We start from the raw sequence: 16,963 nt of genomic DNA, 5'->3' as shown, positions 1-16,963 counted from the left end.
ATAAACTATTTCATAGACAACTCATAAGTGTCTCATATGAGAAATATGGAGTCATATAACAGCATTTACCTTCTCATTTGATATATAAATCCATAACATACATATCTATTTCTGAGTACTATTTCTGTAAACTATGTAAGTTTTGTAGAACTATAGAAGTGAATTCTAAATATGTCTTAACTGAGATATTCAGTAAAAATACATTTGTTCACATGAACTCAATTTTAACTTGGAAATTTCCTGTGTGCAAAGAAACTCAGCATATTTCAAATTGTTTCTGTATGTGAAGATATACCCTTTTCTCAAATCAATAATTTATCCACACTCATCACCAGTCCCCATTCTCAGCCATACTCTGCCGGATCCTTGATCCAATCTATTCTCCTATACGTTTGAAATTTTTCCTTCTTTATTGGTATTTGGGTAATTATGTCCTCTGTTCTCCTCCATTCAGAAGACTGGAAGTATCAGGAACCATTAAGAACAGAGGAAAATACAAGACTTCCAGGTAAGAGTTTCAGTGTTTCCACTGGGACATGAATAAAATCTCATATTTAGTACTAAAAGAAAATAATTCTGAACCACTGCTTGAAGCACAGTCAGTGTGCACAAGACACTTTAAAGGTTGTGGACTGCTACTTTTCAAAGTACTTGTCAGAACATAATAGTGTCTTCTCACTACTACACTCCTCTAGACTGTTCTTGGTATCTAAAGTTTTGCTTCCCTACTTTCACAGTTGAGAACTACCTCTGAGTTCTAAACAAAAGCATCAGCTTGCCTTTCAAGCCCCACCATCAAATATCACTCCTTCAGCAGAATTTTAGAGGAAATTTCTGGTTCTCTGGACATTTGTTTCAGATGCAGAAGAACTGCTATGATATGTATTCAAATTTGAGGACCTAAATTTGGAACTGATCTGAAGATTTCAAATTAATTTTCCTAAGAACAGAGGAACAGGTAAGGCAGTTAGTAGTAATACAAAAAGCAAAAGAAAATAAAGTTCCACTTCCATTTTGTCTTAATCTGATTTATTTTCCATCAGCTGTCTGTGACAGAGAAGGCAGGACACATTACATAAATTCACCTATAAATAAAAAAATCAAACTTTATTACATTTTATCATACTATTTATGAAACAACTTCACAAAGAAGTCTAGATCTGTGCTACACAATGCAACCAGGACATCTGTAATAGATTTATAATACAAAGCTGCAAAACATGGCTATTTTAATTGCAATATTAAGAACAACAACTTTCTAATTAATTAAGATCTTTATTGATGATGTTAGAGAGAAGCCAGTATTTTTCAAACAAAACTCTTCCCATATTTTTAAGTTCCTTTTCCTTTACAACTGATGGGAATAAAGGACATTCTTATTACATGCTAGTGACTTGAAAAGATTAAACTGATACAAAAATCCCTCTGCATTTTGCTTATTTTTGCCAAAATGTGAGGTTTGCACTCCCCTTTCCTAGCACTGAATCTCGTGACACTGCATGACTGTTCTAACGGCAAAGATGCAGTCATCTCAGGTTTTAATCCCAGAGTGCTTCACCAGCACACAATATTACCTCTCTACAAAGCCTAAGACAAAACAAGAATCTGATTTTGAATGCATTTTGGTGCCACTCTATTTGCAGTGTACTGTTTGTACACGATTTTTCTATTCAAAGAATTATCATCATGCATGCAACTGAAATGGAAAACAAAGTAATAGTAACAACTTTATATGCACTTTATATTTTTGTATTCATTCTATGTGTCATTTGATATAGCACAGGTGATAAAATTTTCCAATAGCAGTGCCTACCGAAGAGTTATTCTGTCTATTTGTCTCTTACATTCATGAAGTCAAGGCAGTAAAAGGAGACATGATGTCCTTCACTGCCTCAGTTCTATCCACTGCTTCCTTAGACCTAGTATTTCATTAAGATTTCAAAGAGTAGGGGATGCACAGACTTTGCTTCCTATTACAACTAAATATCCTTCATTGTTTTCTTTAGTTGCAATTCCTTATCCTCAGCCATGGATTAGTACAGCAATAAGTATTTCACCAGAGGAAAATGGATCTTTAAATCCTAATTCACAAGGGACTGAAGGAGCCACCCTAACAGAGTGGTCATTTGTCATACTCAAACCATCAACTGTACAGTGCAAGTAGTTGGCCCAGTGAGATATAGAAGCACCTCATCTAGGTAAATGTGCTCTTTATAAAGGAAACAGAAAGATTCTCCTTTAGAACACTTCAGAGCAGCCAAAAGAGACCTTTTCTTTCTTAATCGAAGGGTAGAGAGCTTTGGTATTCTACATGATTAAATATTTTGACATGCTGAGTAAGCCTAAATAGAGCCAGCAGGAAATTTCTGAGGAACAAGAATATATGAAAAGGCAATTAACACAGAGCTACACAATGGTTAAATCAGGATTCAGAACATCAAACTCATAATTTCAAAAAGGGTGCTTACTGGATAAGGGAGTGAAGTGTTGGTATCCACCTTTCATATAAACGGGAATGGACAAAGTACTAAAACCTAAGGTTGAAAAGATTTGAATTCTGGGCATACTATGAGTTAAAATGGTAGTATCATTTTCTGACCTAATATTTTACATCAATTTTGCACAGAGGTCTGTGAAGTGTCTGAAGAAGTCATAAATATCGTAAAAAGAACACAGAATTATAGAACGGTTTGGGTTGGAAGGGACCTTAAAGACCACCTAGTTCCAACCCCCCTGCCATGGGCAGGGACACCTTCCCCCAGCCCAGGTTGCTCAAAGCCCCGTCCAGCCTGGCCATGAACCCTTCCAGGGAGGGGGCAGCCACAGCTGCTCTGGGCACCCTGTGCCAGGGCCTCACCACCCTCACACTAAAGAATTTCTTCCTTCTGTCTAATCTAAATCTACCCTCTTTCAGTTTAAAGCCATTACCCCTTGTCCTATTACTACATTCCCTGATAAAGAGTCCCTCCCCACCTTTCCTGTAGCCCCATTTAAGCACTGGAAGGCCGCTATAAGGTCTCCCTGGCACCTTCTCCTTTCCCGGCTGAACACCAACTCCCTCAGCCTGTCCTCATAGGGGAGCTGCTCCAGCCCTCTCATCATCTTCGTGGCCTCCTCTAGGCTCACTCCATAGTAATAATTTGAAAAATTACATCCAAGAAAGCATAATACACACTTTTTTCCAGTTCACCTATTCAAGACAACAGTGGCATCCAGTGGCCAAACATCAATGTGTTTATGTTTCATGTTGTTTATACATAATTACTATATCATGTTTTTTCCATTTTGTTATTTCCTTGTTTAATTTACATGCAAAGGAAACAATTCTGTGCTGTTGTGACATCATAAAATTCATGGCCAAAACTTATAGCTTAGCATAGATAAATCTATTTGGTGGACAAGCAATAATCTAGTAACAATTAATTTATCCTCCCATTTTCATGTTCCCAATTTATTGCTGATGGTAACTTCTTCCTGATAATTTTTAAAATTCAGAGATAAAAGCTGAATGGAGCATATAAATATGAGTGCTTAGAACAAATACTTTGTTGAAATGGTGGAGATCAAAGATACAATTGGGATGAAGCCATGTTACCATCAAGTACTTTCAACTCCTGCCTCTGAAAACCTGACTGGCATCACCCTGTGCTCTACATTGAGGAATGTCATGTAATTGTAAAGTACTTTTTCTCCCAGGCTCCAACTTGTAGTGTGTCAAAATTCAAAAATTTGAACAATCTTTTTAGTAGAGGTTTATGCATATGGACATGAAACACAGTAAAGCACTCTGAAGGTATGAAATTCATTTAACTCTAAATGATCTCGTGCCCTGTGTTCAAGGTTTATGCAGTGTAGGTAAAAATCTGACCCTAATGTCTACAAGTTAAAATTGCTGTCTACAAATCCTTTCTAGTTCAAAGTCTGATAGAGGGAGAAAGTAATTTTCAACTACTTTGTATACTTATTTATTTTTTAAAGAAAATAATCTCAGTTTGCTTCATACTTCTCTTAAATCAAGCAATATCTAATTTCTGCAATCTCACAGAATTCCAACCAGACGCCTCTTCCTCTGATAATTTAAAACCAAATTACCACTAAATAGATCCTCTGATCTGGTCAGACTACTGTTCCAGTCAACTGCTCACTTGTCTTTCCTTCTAATTTCTGCAGTCTGTGACTTCTGTTGTTCCTATATCAACACTGGCCTCACTGGAGCCAGTCTGATTGGCAGCACATTGCAACAATTCCTCCATCTCAAACTGACCAGGTTCATACTACAACCACAGGTGGACCACCTGTCTGATGTCCTCAACAGCACTAGCTGGCTTTGCTGACTTAGAGCTGATGTATCGACCAAATGTCCCAGTGATTGCTGCTGGCCACATGGCAATCAGGTGATAGCCTTGGCTATCAGAAGCACTAGTCCAGGATGCTGGGTTTGTGCTGGGGCTGCAACAGCTAACAGAAGGTAAAGAGCAAGTTTGGGGACTACGGTGATTTTAGACAACTGGGTTGCAGAACTTCTTCGTGGCCTATGCATATCAACAAGAACATGATACAGAATCTCTTTGAATAAGAACTTGGAGACAGGATACATGGATTCTTGGTCTAAGCCACTATAGCTGTTTTTCATAAAATATAGATCTGGGATAGATAATGAGAAGTCATCTAATTTCTAGATGCCTACCTCAACAAATTTAATTTTTTTCTTAACAACTCCAAAAACATCTCCAGACATTACATGCCAATAAACACATAAATAAATGTGATTTCATTCTTTTCAGAGATGCCACACATCCGAAGTGCCATTATTATGCAACAGCAGTGGAGACAGGCTCGGCTATACTGGGTTCAACACATATGATCTAAACTAAGGACTCATAGTGCAATACTAAGATAAAAGACAACCAGAAATCACAGAAACCTGGTGAGATACAAGATTCTGTTCTGATACAATTATTACAAAAGAGAAGATCTGTAAGTGAGTAATCTAAGAGCTGCTCTTTCAGTGAGGAGTGTCTGAGGAGGAATCTGAAAAACCGTATGTTTTATGGGACAGGATACAAAGGGAATAACCTGCAACATCCACTTTAGACACAACACTGACATCCTCCAGAGACACATTAAAAAAATCAAATCTCTGATCTGCAAAATAACTGTTTTGCTTCTTCACATCACCCAGCACAACCATTTCAGAATTCATCCAGTCCAGATCGAAAAATTTACATGACACATTTGTAAATACAGGTTTTCAACCAAAGAATGCCATATTTGTTGTTTTTTAATAAGCATCTTCTTCAGAACTAGTACAAGTTTTGGTAATTTAAAGTTCAACTTTGGGGTACAGGGGGCAACAATAGAAGGCAGGTCCTTCAACTGAATTTTAATAACTTTAGCTCTGCTGCCTTCATTTGATTCTTTATGATTTATAAGGATGAAGTATGACATAAAGGTGGTGAGAAAGAATGGACAACTTTCCGTATTTTCCAATGAAAGACAATGGTTGGCATAAAAGTTATTTTCAGATAAGCGTATATATCTCCCTTTATCCCCTCCAAATTTTATTCAATCCTCCAAAAATGCTGTTCTTTTACATTTGTAAGCAAAGTTTTTAGATTACTAATTGTGCATGGGTTACACACTTCAGCATACACTTCCTCACCTCTTCAGCTTCATGTGCTATTAACTGTTCCATTAGCATTTTTCGTCGTCTCTTTTCTCGTTGTTCTCTAGCAAACTTATCTTCCTCTAAGCGTTTTTGAATTTTCCTTATATACTCATCTGAATAAATATTTAACAGCTCGGTTGTTGTTTGTGCTGTAGTTTCTAGAGCAGTTTCTTGCAGCTTCTGTGTTTCTAATGATTCTTGTATATCGCTAATTAAAAAGATTAAAAAGAAAAAGATCAGTCTTGATAGAAATTATGGCTCTTAGAGGTGTTTTCATACAGATCCCTGTATAGTTATGTGCAAGTCTGACAAATGCACAACAGCACTCTGTGAACACTGTGGCTACATCTTGATGTGTTTGTGCCCCACAATGACCACTAAGTCCAGAGGAGGGTTCAGCACTGACTTGAGCCAACTGACAATTAGTTTATTTACTAATGAGAAGTCAAATTCTGCAGAAACAGGAAAGTAGAATGGCTCAGAATATCAAAGAAAGATGAGTTACGCTTTAATATATCCATACATTTGGAGTGCAGTTTTGCAGAGTTATTAATGACAGGTTGTTTATAACCAGAAGTATCCACAGCAGTGTGCATGAGTGCCACCTCTTCTGAGTATGGTATAAATATCACTAAAGGTGACAGAATGATTATTACTGAAAATTATTCACAAATAAATCAACATACAGGTAAGTCTAGGGAGAAATGCTACTTCTGTTTTCTTTGAAATTTGTTACCATGCATGTATATCCACAACAATTCTCATCTCTCTTGCAAGTCCAACTGACCTTACACACTCAATGACTGAAATGAACAGAGATGCAGTTTGTGTCCTTTGTTGCAGCATATATGGTAAAATGGAGAGAAAGAAGCTTGAGTCATCCCTACTACAACTAAAGGTAAGGTAAAAACACTGTAACAGTGCTGGAGCTGCAATATTCACAGTGCTCGTGGGACAATCACTCAAAGGACAGTCACAGCTTAAACTAAACAAGCCATTACATTTTCCTCAAGTAGCTGTCTACATAGATAGTAGGCACCTGAGGTTGGATTCTGTCTAATCTCAACAATCCAATATCCAAATATTACCTGCCAGTGACTTGTCTGTGTACTGCAGAGGCATTTCCCGCCATAGACTTCTCAAACTTTTTAATCTCCTTGTATGTGTTCTGAAGAAATAACACAAATTTTAATGTCTCTCTTCTCTTCACAAAGCATCATAAGAAAGGTTCAACAGACTAAGTATTAGGGCAATATTTTTATGTCATGTTAGTACAACAGAAATATTTACGCTGAGAATATTTTAAGTCAGCTAGATCGAGAAAAAAAGGCAAGACTATTTCCTCCTTCTACCTTTCATCTCCTTTCCCCTCCCCTCTTCTTTTTTTCCTATGTCTACCAGCCAGAAAATCGTAAGATTTTGCAGCTGTTAATTCTGCAGAATAATTCTGATCTTACGTAGGACTCCAGCAGATTATATAATTCCCACCATTTAGGGATCTGAAATCAGATATTCTGGGCTATGATCTGCTTTAGATTTAGTAGCTTGAATTTATCCCTGATAGCTACTTAAGCAGCTACGTTCCTACACTCTAGATTTAAATGCATATCACAATTCCACAGTTGTAAAAAATGGTAATAATTGCATGCCTGATGACAATACAATCCATGAACTGTATAATTACAATTGAAGTACTCTTCAGCACTACATAATACTGAGTTATTTCTTTTATTGCTGTATTGCCATCATCTCTTGGTTTGATTTAAGTCTATTGTCAATTTTAGTTGTTACTAACATTTTTGATAGAGCAGACAGTTTTATAGTGTGTTACAGAAGAGTTCATAAATTATGGTGTAAAACTTCATGCACAAATGAGAAGGAAACATCAATACTTTTATTTCACATATTCTACTCAGTAGACCAGAAGCTAAAATGCTGTCGGCAATTAAATTAGTACCTAACTATAGTATTTATTCAGTGAGAATTTTCTTACATAAAAGCAAATTTTTACTAATTAACAAATGCAGAATCATAATCATAATAATACATAGCCTAATTTTCACTGGTTGCGTCTACTATATCATTTTAGCAGTTATATCAGTAGCTTTTGGATGGTGTAAGTACAGTATTTGTAAGTGTAACTGCTTCCAGGAATCGTTTTGCAAGTTCGTATAATTAACATTAAAAGAATAGAGATGATAGTTACCTCTGCTTCTCTTCTCTTCTTTAATAATTTTTTGGCTTCGATACCTTTTATGGTGTGGCTTGGTGGTAGTTTTGGAATCTGTATAACAGCTGCTTGAATCCTGGCCATTATTTCTTTTTGTCTCCTTCTTCCTGTGCAATGCTGAATATTCAACATCTTGTGTTCAGACACTTGAGTCGAAACAAAATACACCATATGGCCCTAATACACTACCTATATATCTATAAAGGAAATGTAATTATGCCATAAGAAAAAAAGTTTTCCAGGAAGAAGGTAGAAGAGCTTATCAGACTCCAGGCTTGAACAAATTACTTTTCTTTCTTTCTTTCTTTTCCTTCCTTCCTTTCTTTTCCTTCCTTCCTTCCTTCCTTTCTTTTCCTTCCTTCCTTCCTTCCTTCCTTCCTTCCTTCCTTCCTTCCTTCCTTCCTTCCTTCCTTCCTTCCTTCCTTCCTTCCTTCCTTCCTTCCTTCCTTCCTTCCTTCCTTTCTTTTCCTTCCTTCCTTCCTTCCTTCCTTCCTTCCTTCCTTTTCCTTCCTTCCTTCCTTCCTTCCTTCCTTTTCCTTCCTTCCTTTCTTCCTTCCTTCCTTCCTTCCTTCCTTCCTTCCTTCCTTCCTTCCTTCCTTCCTTCCTTCCTTCCTTCCTTCCTTCCTTCCTTCCTTCCTTCCTTCCTTCCTTCCTTCCTTCCTTCCTTCCTTCCTTCCTTCCTTCCTTCCTTCCTTCCTTCCTTCCTTCCTTCCTTCCTTCCTTCCTTCCTTCCTTCCTTCCTTCCTTCCTTCCTTCCTTCCTTCCTTCCTTCCTTCCTTCCTTTCCTTCCTTTCCTTCCTTTCCTTCCTTTCCTTCTTTCTTTTTTTTTTGTTTTTATCTTTTATCCACAATTAATCCTTGTCTTAAGAATATTCTCAGGCACTGTACTCATAAACCACCATCTTTATATCAAGATATCATAAAATGCATTTTAAATTAGAGCATCATTTTACATTCTGAATAGTTTGACAGCTTAGCAATATACTAGCATATGTTCTCAATATTTGAGGATGACTATGTTTTTTAACTACCATTATCAGAAAATGGTACATCTATTTATGCTATATCTGCATTAACAAATAGTGTGGCGCAATGTAAAAAAAAAAAAAAATAAAACAAAACAACAGTTTGTGCTCAGTGCCTAAGAGGCATTTCAGGTCTTGTATTAAATTCTAGCTCTAGCATGGAACGTGTTTCAGGTCATAATTCAGTGCAGAAACTGAGAATACCAGTTTCCTGGTACAGAAACTGAGAATACCATTATGCAACATTACTGCTGAACAATAAGTCTCAGATGATCAAGAAGTAACAAACATTTAAATTATACTAGTTAGAAGTGAACTACAGATACATGCAGTTAAAGGTGGAATTGAGTGGAAAAATAGTTTTTTTACAAAGAGACAAAGATAGTTAAAAATTAAATACGTAGTATCTCAAATAAGATATTAATAATTTTTCTGTAAAAGTTTTATTTTTAATATTTTAGTTATTGCTTGTATTTTCTAAATATGTGAAGGGATATCTTTCTTCATTCTTGCTTATGCAATGGCAATAGAACACCTAATAGCCACAGTAAGACTCCCTCCCTTTACTTAGCTATACAAAATGGTTCTCAAATTAGCCAACTTCATTTTCATTGTGGTTTAACACCCTTTGGATAGGTGGCCAGTTCCTCTATATAGACTACAGGCTGTACTTTGGATGAGTGTTCCCATATGTTAAGAAATTAGTTCCTCATTTTTACTTTATCAGAACAGCTACACAGAGCCACAAGATGCTTTGAGGCCATACACACTATAGGTCCCCTTCCCCATGTCTTTTTCCTGCTTTCAAACAAAGCTTCATCTTTTCTTCACAACTGAAGAATGTCACAAACCTCTTTCACAAGGGCACCTTAAACACATACAGCTGTGAAATTTACACTTCAAGTCTGTAAATATTTTCCATACATGACAATATGCAAATACTCAATTCAATATTAAGTGATTTTAAAATATTGATTTTTAAGGGTCTTATAACAGTATATTTACTTTGTATCTACATATTAATGATTGCCATGTGTACTCATTTTTTTTGGTTTTGTATAAACATGTCTATGTAGCACAGAATTAACAAGCATTCACACTGGCTTTAACTAACTCATTGTGTACATGACGTTAAGAAAGAACTTCTCTGGAAGTCTATAAAAAGTAATTAGTCACCTTTTCAATATCTTGGGCTCTGTGTTCCTCTTGGAACTTCTGAACTTCCTGTTGTTCTGCAATATGTATACGAGCTATTTTATCTTCTATTTCCTTAGATTTTATTTCAAAATGCTCTGAAATCTGCTGTAGTTGCAAATCAATCTGACGTGGTGTTAGAGTTTTCAAACGCTAAAATTAAACATCAAGCAATGAAGAGTCAGAAACAGTAAGAAACGTATCTAAATATGATAATGTTGCAATAGTCATTTCAAACTGTGTTTTCCTATGTCAATGTACATAGAACAGCATCTAAACATAGTTTAATATTTTTCAGAAAAGCGGGACAAGCTCCATTGAAAAGAATATGAATATTGAATATGAACAATGCCAAAATTTGTTTAGTTTGGAGGAAAGGAGGCTGAGGGGTGACCTCACTACTCCCTACAGCTTTCTGAGGAGGGGTCATGGAGAGGGAGGTGCTGAGCTCTTCTCCCTGGTACCCAGTGACAGGACACATGGGGATGGCTCAAAGCAGCGCCAGGGGAGGCTCAGACTGGACATCAGGAAGCGTTTCTTTACCGAGAGGGTGGTCAAACACTGGCACAGGCTTCCTAGAGGTGGTTGGTGCCCCAGGCCTGTCAGTGTTTAAGAGGCATTGGGACAGTGCCCAAAATGGCGTGCTTTAACTTTTGGTCTGCCCTGAAGTGGTCAGGCAGTTGGACTAGATGATTGTTGTAGGTCCCTTCCAAGTGAAATATTGTATTGTATTGTATTGTATTGTATTGTATTGTATTGTATTGTATTGTATTCTATTCTATTCTATTCTATTCTATTCTATTCTATTCTATTCTAAAGTGGCCAGGCAGTTGGACTAGATCACCATTGTAGGTCCCTTCCAACTGGAACTACATTCTATTCTATTCAAACGGAAATACAGAAAATTCAACTTAAACATAAGGAAAAAAAAATACTGAAAGGGTAATAAACAATTTGCCCAGATAGGCTGTGAAGTCTCCATCTTTGGAGATATTCAAAACCCAACTGAACAAGGTCACTGAGCAACCTGCTCTAGCTGACTATGCTTAGAGAAGGGGAGGGGGCTGGATTAAAGTGGCCTCCAGAGGTCCCTTCCAACCTCAAAGATTGTCTTATTGAAATGCCACTCTAAATATATCCATTGACAGGAGCTACTCTCCATTGCTTTATATTTTTTATGCTATCCCTCTATAGGTGAAGGGATTTTTTGACTGTCTGGTACTTGTCGCACTTGTTGGTAAACTTACTGCTTGTAAACTGTTCTTGAGGAAGTGTGCCAGAAAAATATGTGAAATTTCACCCAGATGAATTTGATTCATGATATATAGCTTCTTAAAGATTGCTCATCCTGCTAACAAATTACAGTCTGCACATCCTGAACATTATTGTTGATGACAAGAAGAATGTCCTTAACAGAATCTACTACATGAATACTGACTTCCTCTTAAATACTCTTCTTTCTGCTTTGTTTTTTTCCTCTTTGTATTACTGAGCACATGGTTATTGCAGGCTAGAGTGTAGTATAAATATGTGGAGAGACCTGCAACAAAACGAACCAAACCACTGTAGCACGAAGATCACCACAGTTATAAACAGGCTTCCTGGAGGGGAAATTAGTCTAAATTGATACCTTAGTCCACAATGAAGTCTGCAATCTGTACTGATCATGAGTAAGATGGCAGCTGCTGAACAACTACTAGCCATTGTTGCTATATGTATTTTAAGTCTGGAGAAAGCTTAAAAACAGAGCAGGTAACACAGAATCATACAAAATAAAGGAACACATAACAAATATGATCAATATCCTCATGAGTCACAGAAAAACCACGTAATCCCACTGTCTACATACAAGACATAGCAAAGGACTGCTTCTTTTCCATGTTAAGTATTGGGTTTTGAGTGGGAGATCTAAAAAGCGGGGAGCGGAAGCATGAAACATGGTTGAGAAGCACGTGTAAATATGCTACCTTTTTTCCTATATATTTATACAAAATAGGCATAGTTAGTTACCTCTCGATACAAAGCGCTCTCAATAGACTTAAGTTTTGCAGTTGCTGCAGGTCTCATTGCTTCCATGGCTACTCCAGTGAGCTTTGCCTTTTTCTTTTTTTCTAAAGCAATATACAATTCATATAAAAGCTTTGTTGCAGCCCCATGCTGTCCTGCCATGATGTCTTGGGCCACATTCTCATTAAATTGTACACCAAGGAGGTGAAGTGTGGGCTCAAGGCGAAAAAAATTGTTAAGTTTTGCATTTGCAGCCCTATATGATTAAAAACAACAAGAAAACAACAATCAGAACACAAACTTGCTTTCAATTCCAACTTGCTGCAATAAGCATGGTAGTGACATTTATCTCATACGAAGACAGGAGCGGAAAAAAAACACTGATGACTTCCTTAAAGTAATGTGATATACACTTTGGCAGTACTGCAGTACATGTAACTGCATTGGTCTATTAGGCATAGCTTTTAGAAAAAAAGAGAACACATCATAAATCTTGAGACATGCACACACAAAGCACATCTGACAGCAAAAGCTCACCCTCAATTGCAGCTAATTGTATACCATCCACAAAAAGTACAGAGTTAGAATGACATTTCTGTATTAACTATACCAATACACTTGAGCTCTAACCAGCCAAAAAATAGGAAATTATTTTGAAAGTCTATATAATGTATTTACCCTCACAACACTTCGTCATATGTCTTCTCCAATAAAAAGAAATTGTCATATGGGTTGGAGTAATGTTAAAAACAAAGACTATTGTCTCAGCGAGCAATTTACGTTCAAAACTGAAATAGTTGATTGCAGATTAATGTTCCTTTTGATATGTAGATTCTTCTCTGTTAGTACTCAAGATCAATAGATATACAGGCCAAAACCCAATAAGAATAAATTATCACTGCATCACAATTCAAACATCAAATTTCATCCAACAAATCTGTATATTCAACTGGAGTCAGAATATCATGCTTTCTATACTGCTCTATCACTTGAGTTCAAAATAGCTCATCCACATGAACCAACAAGCTTTCAAGGTCAGAAGGGCTACAGTATAATTCTACAAAAATGTCCAGTTTTAACATAAGACCTTCTGGTAAAACAGTATTCAACTTACTCCTAGATGAAAGAGTCCAGGAGCTCATTATTCTCACTCCAATAGTCTATGACTTATTTCTTAAACAATTATATATAACTGCAGCTTACAACTATTGAACATTTTCCTATCATTGAGTCAAGGTTAAGGTAAGCCCTGTTGTCATAAATCTCTTCACATGCATTAGAAAGCTGTAGTGATATCACCTCTTAACTTTTTGTTCTGTAATCAGACCAGATGAAACTTCTTAATCTTGCCTCATAATATAAAACTTTCATAAATCTTATTTCAAGATCATTGTAAGAGTTAAGGGAAAACTACAATATTTTATTTTTCAAATATGGACAGCCAAACTTGAAAATGTTTTCCAGTAGTATTTGTTTTAAAAGAGTAGTATCACTTTCTCAGTTATTATTCCCTTGCTTATATATCAAAAAACTGTGCAACATAAGTAGCTAATACGGGTAAGTAGACTTCTATTTAGTCAAAATGACCCTACATTCTTTTCTGTTAGTGCCTTCTAGATTACAGTTGCCTACACTAAAAAAGGAATCTATATTTCTCCCACGACCACCCCAACAGATATGATCTTGCCTTGAGCTATGCTAGACCATACTGAAGTGACACCAGCTTACCAAATGATCCGTGAATAATAATGCTTTTCTTTAACAGCAAACTCTAAACTTTAAAAGTATTACTTTACAGACATTAAGTAAGATTAGGCAGGCAGACATTCTTGCAGGATTCCAGGGCAATACAACCACTATTACACAGTAATATTTGATATAATATGCAGAAGAAATATCTTGGAATTAAGAAAAAAATGCCTCAATTCTCAATATTCTCAAAAGATCAATGTCAGTAATTATTAGAAAAAAAAATAACAAAGAAAGATGAAAACATCAAATTATCTTTACAAACTCAAGGAGTACTGTAGTAAAGAACATCACATACAGTCCTCTTCCCTCTCATACACCAGATACTCCCAGAACTTAGGAACTGTCAGGGCTTTTCTCTGGGCCTGGTCCAATATATCCATGTCTGTCTTGCACTGGGGAGTCCCAGAGTGGACACTGCACTGCAGATGTGGTCTCACCAGTGCCATATCTTTTGAATGTGATCCGTGACGCTGTTGTCCTTTGCTGCAAGGGCACGTTGCTGGCTCATGGTCAGCTTGTTCTCCTCCAGGGCCTTCTCTGCAGAGCTGCTTTCAAGACAGTTGGCCCTCAGCTGGTACTGGAGGCACGGGATTTTCCTCACCAGAAGCATTTCCCATTGCTGAACTTCATGAGATTCCTGCCAGCCCTTTTCTCCTGCCCATCAAGGTTCCACTGAAGGGCAGCACAACCACCTGGTGCATCAACCACTCCTTCCAGTTTTATATCATCTGCAAACTTGTTGAGGGTATGCTTTGTCTCGTCATGCAGGTCACTAATGACGATGTTAAACAGTATTGGTCTCGGAATCAGTGCTTGGGCTACATCGCTGATCACTGGCCATCAGCTGCACTTCACGCTGCTGATCACAGCCCCTTGAGCCTGGCAGTTCAGCCAGTTTTCAGTCCGCCTCACTGCCTACTTATCTAGTCCGTACTTCATCACTTTGTCTGTGAGAGCGTTAAGGAAGACGGTGGCAAAAGACAATGTAAACAGCATATGCTGATCTTCTCTCAACCACTGAGCCCGCCACCTCATTCTAGAAGGTTGTCAGGTTAGTCGGGCATGAATTCCCCTTTGTAAATCCATGCTGACAACTCCAAATCACCTTCTTGTCCTTAATGGACTTGGAAATGTTTTCCATGCTTATTTGCTCCATCAGTCCCTTGGGACTGAGGTGAGGCTGCCTAGCTTGTACATCTCCAATTCCCCCTTCTTGCCTTCCTTGAAGACAGGAGTGGCAGTTGCATTCTTCTAGTCCTGGGAACCTTTCCCAATCACCAGAACTTTTCAAAGACTATTGAGAGTGGCCTAGGAATGGCATTGGCCAGGTCCCTTGGTGTTTGTGGGTATATGCCATCAGGTCCCATGGACTTGTGTATTTCCAGTTTATGTTATGTTTTGTGTAAGCCGATCCTCTTCCAGAATGGGTAAATCTTTCTTGATGCAGACTTTTCTGATAGTCACAGGGGCTTGGCATTTCTCAGTGCAAATTTTACCAATAGAGTAGACCAAGACATAGGGTGCATTAAGTACCTCAGTCTTTTGCATTGCAGACTGAGTAGTATTTGAGACTCAGAGAGATTGATCAATGGAGCTGTACTCTACCATCTATGATGCACAGAAGCCAGAACTCAGTGTGGCCATTACAGAGGCAGGTACTGCATCTATTTTGTGTGAGGAGGAAGGCAGCGTCACAAGGCATAAGGAGGGGTGGAATAATGTTACAGCATGGAGTTGTAAGGGAAACTCCTCCTTATCCTCTCAGATACCCTTACAGAATATGTACGAGGCTTTGGGTACAGTGGACAAAGCACGTGATGAGGTAGAGGAGGAATCTGCACAAGCAGTCTAGCCAAGGCCAGAGAGACCAATCCATCAGAATAAAACCTGATTAAGACCAGCACCAAGAAGAAACAACAGAGAGTTACAGTAATCAGTGATTTCCTCCACTGTAGAAAAGAAGCACCTGTCTGCAGACCAGATCCTCTTTTCAGGGAAGCTTGCTGCCTCCCTGGGGGCTGAATTAGAGATATCGCCACAAGACTAAAGAGCTTAGTACAAACTTCAGACTACTACCCACTCCCGCTCTTCCACATGGGTACAAATGATGTCACAACAAAGTGTCTGAGGTCGATAAAAATTGATTTTAGAGCACTGGAAAGCATGCTAAAAAATGTGGGAGCTTGCACAGTGTTTTCCTCAATGTAAGCACTGATTTTTTTTTTTTTTTTACTGGGTCCTATGCCTGGTCAGCAGTAGGCTCATATATTCTCTAGCCTTCCTTTTGCTGTGACATACCAGTAAAAGCCCTTCTGGTTGCCTTCCATGTCCCTCACCAGTTTTGACTCCTAATGGGCGTTGGCTTTCCTAAAGCTATCGATATATACTCATAGACAGTGTCTGTGCAACTCTTGGATCACCTGATCCTAGTTCCACATCTTGTATTCTTCCTTTCTACGTTTCAGTTTTGTCAGTAGCATCTTATTCTTCCATTCATGCCTCCCGCTGCCTTTGTTCAGTTTTAGTCACATTGAAATGAAGGAGATGAACCTTGGAAGAAAAAAAGATCATTAAAAAAAAAAAAACAAACCTGCTGCCTTGGACCCATCTTCTCTCCAGGAACATTTTACATAGTCTTCTTCCAAGCAGATCTCTAAACAAGCCAAAGTCTGCTTTCCTAAAGTCTAGGGTTGTGATGCCACTATTTAACTTGTTCACTCTTCTCAAAACCATGAACTCCACCATCTCATGGTCACTTCAGTCCATGCTGCACCTAACCTCCTCTGTGTGTACATACAAGGTTTAGCAGAATATCTCCCCTCTTCAGCTCCTCAATCACATTTCTCAGGAAGCTATCATCAGTGCACTCCAGTAGCCTCCTGGATTGCTTCTGCCTGGTGGTATTTCTCTTCCAGTGGATACCAACTTGGTTAAGGTTTCTTATTCATACTGAGGTTTGTGAAAATGAGAATTCTTCCAACTGTCTCAATAAAACCCTATATACTTCTTCCTGCTCAAGTGATCTGTGGCAGTCATCACAGCATCACCCAGTTTGGTCTTTCCTCTAATCCTAACCCGTAAGACATT

General features: G+C 37.9%; 1 protein-coding gene across 7 annotated transcripts in view; it reads right to left on the bottom strand.

The window, feature by feature from the left end:
* The window catches only part of SPEF2 (sperm flagellar 2), a 68,408-nt gene that overhangs the window by 47,748 nt on the left and 3,697 nt on the right, over positions 1-16,963 (bottom strand). For all 7 annotated transcript variants that reach the window (XM_032992266.2, XM_032992268.2, XM_032992267.2 and 4 more), the window contains exons 3-7: positions 12,128-12,380; positions 10,100-10,270; positions 7,875-8,015; positions 6,757-6,836; positions 5,663-5,876 (exon numbers count right to left, since the gene is read on the bottom strand). In XM_032992266.2, the coding sequence (XP_032848157.2) occupies positions 5,663-5,876; positions 6,757-6,836; positions 7,875-8,015; positions 10,100-10,270; positions 12,128-12,380 (859 nt within the window). The remainder of the gene's footprint in view (positions 1-5,662; positions 5,877-6,756; positions 6,837-7,874; positions 8,016-10,099; positions 10,271-12,127; positions 12,381-16,963) is intronic.

The sequence above is a fragment of the Tyto alba genome, unplaced genomic scaffold (genome assembly GCF_018691265.1).
Source record: "Tyto alba isolate M040663 unplaced genomic scaffold, T.alba_DEE_v4.0 Super-Scaffold_42, whole genome shotgun sequence".
NCBI classification, from domain to species: Eukaryota; Metazoa; Chordata; class Aves; order Strigiformes; family Tytonidae; genus Tyto; species Tyto alba.
The sequence above is the reverse complement of the archived record's forward strand: the minus strand, read 5'-3'. Positions and strand labels throughout refer to the sequence as shown.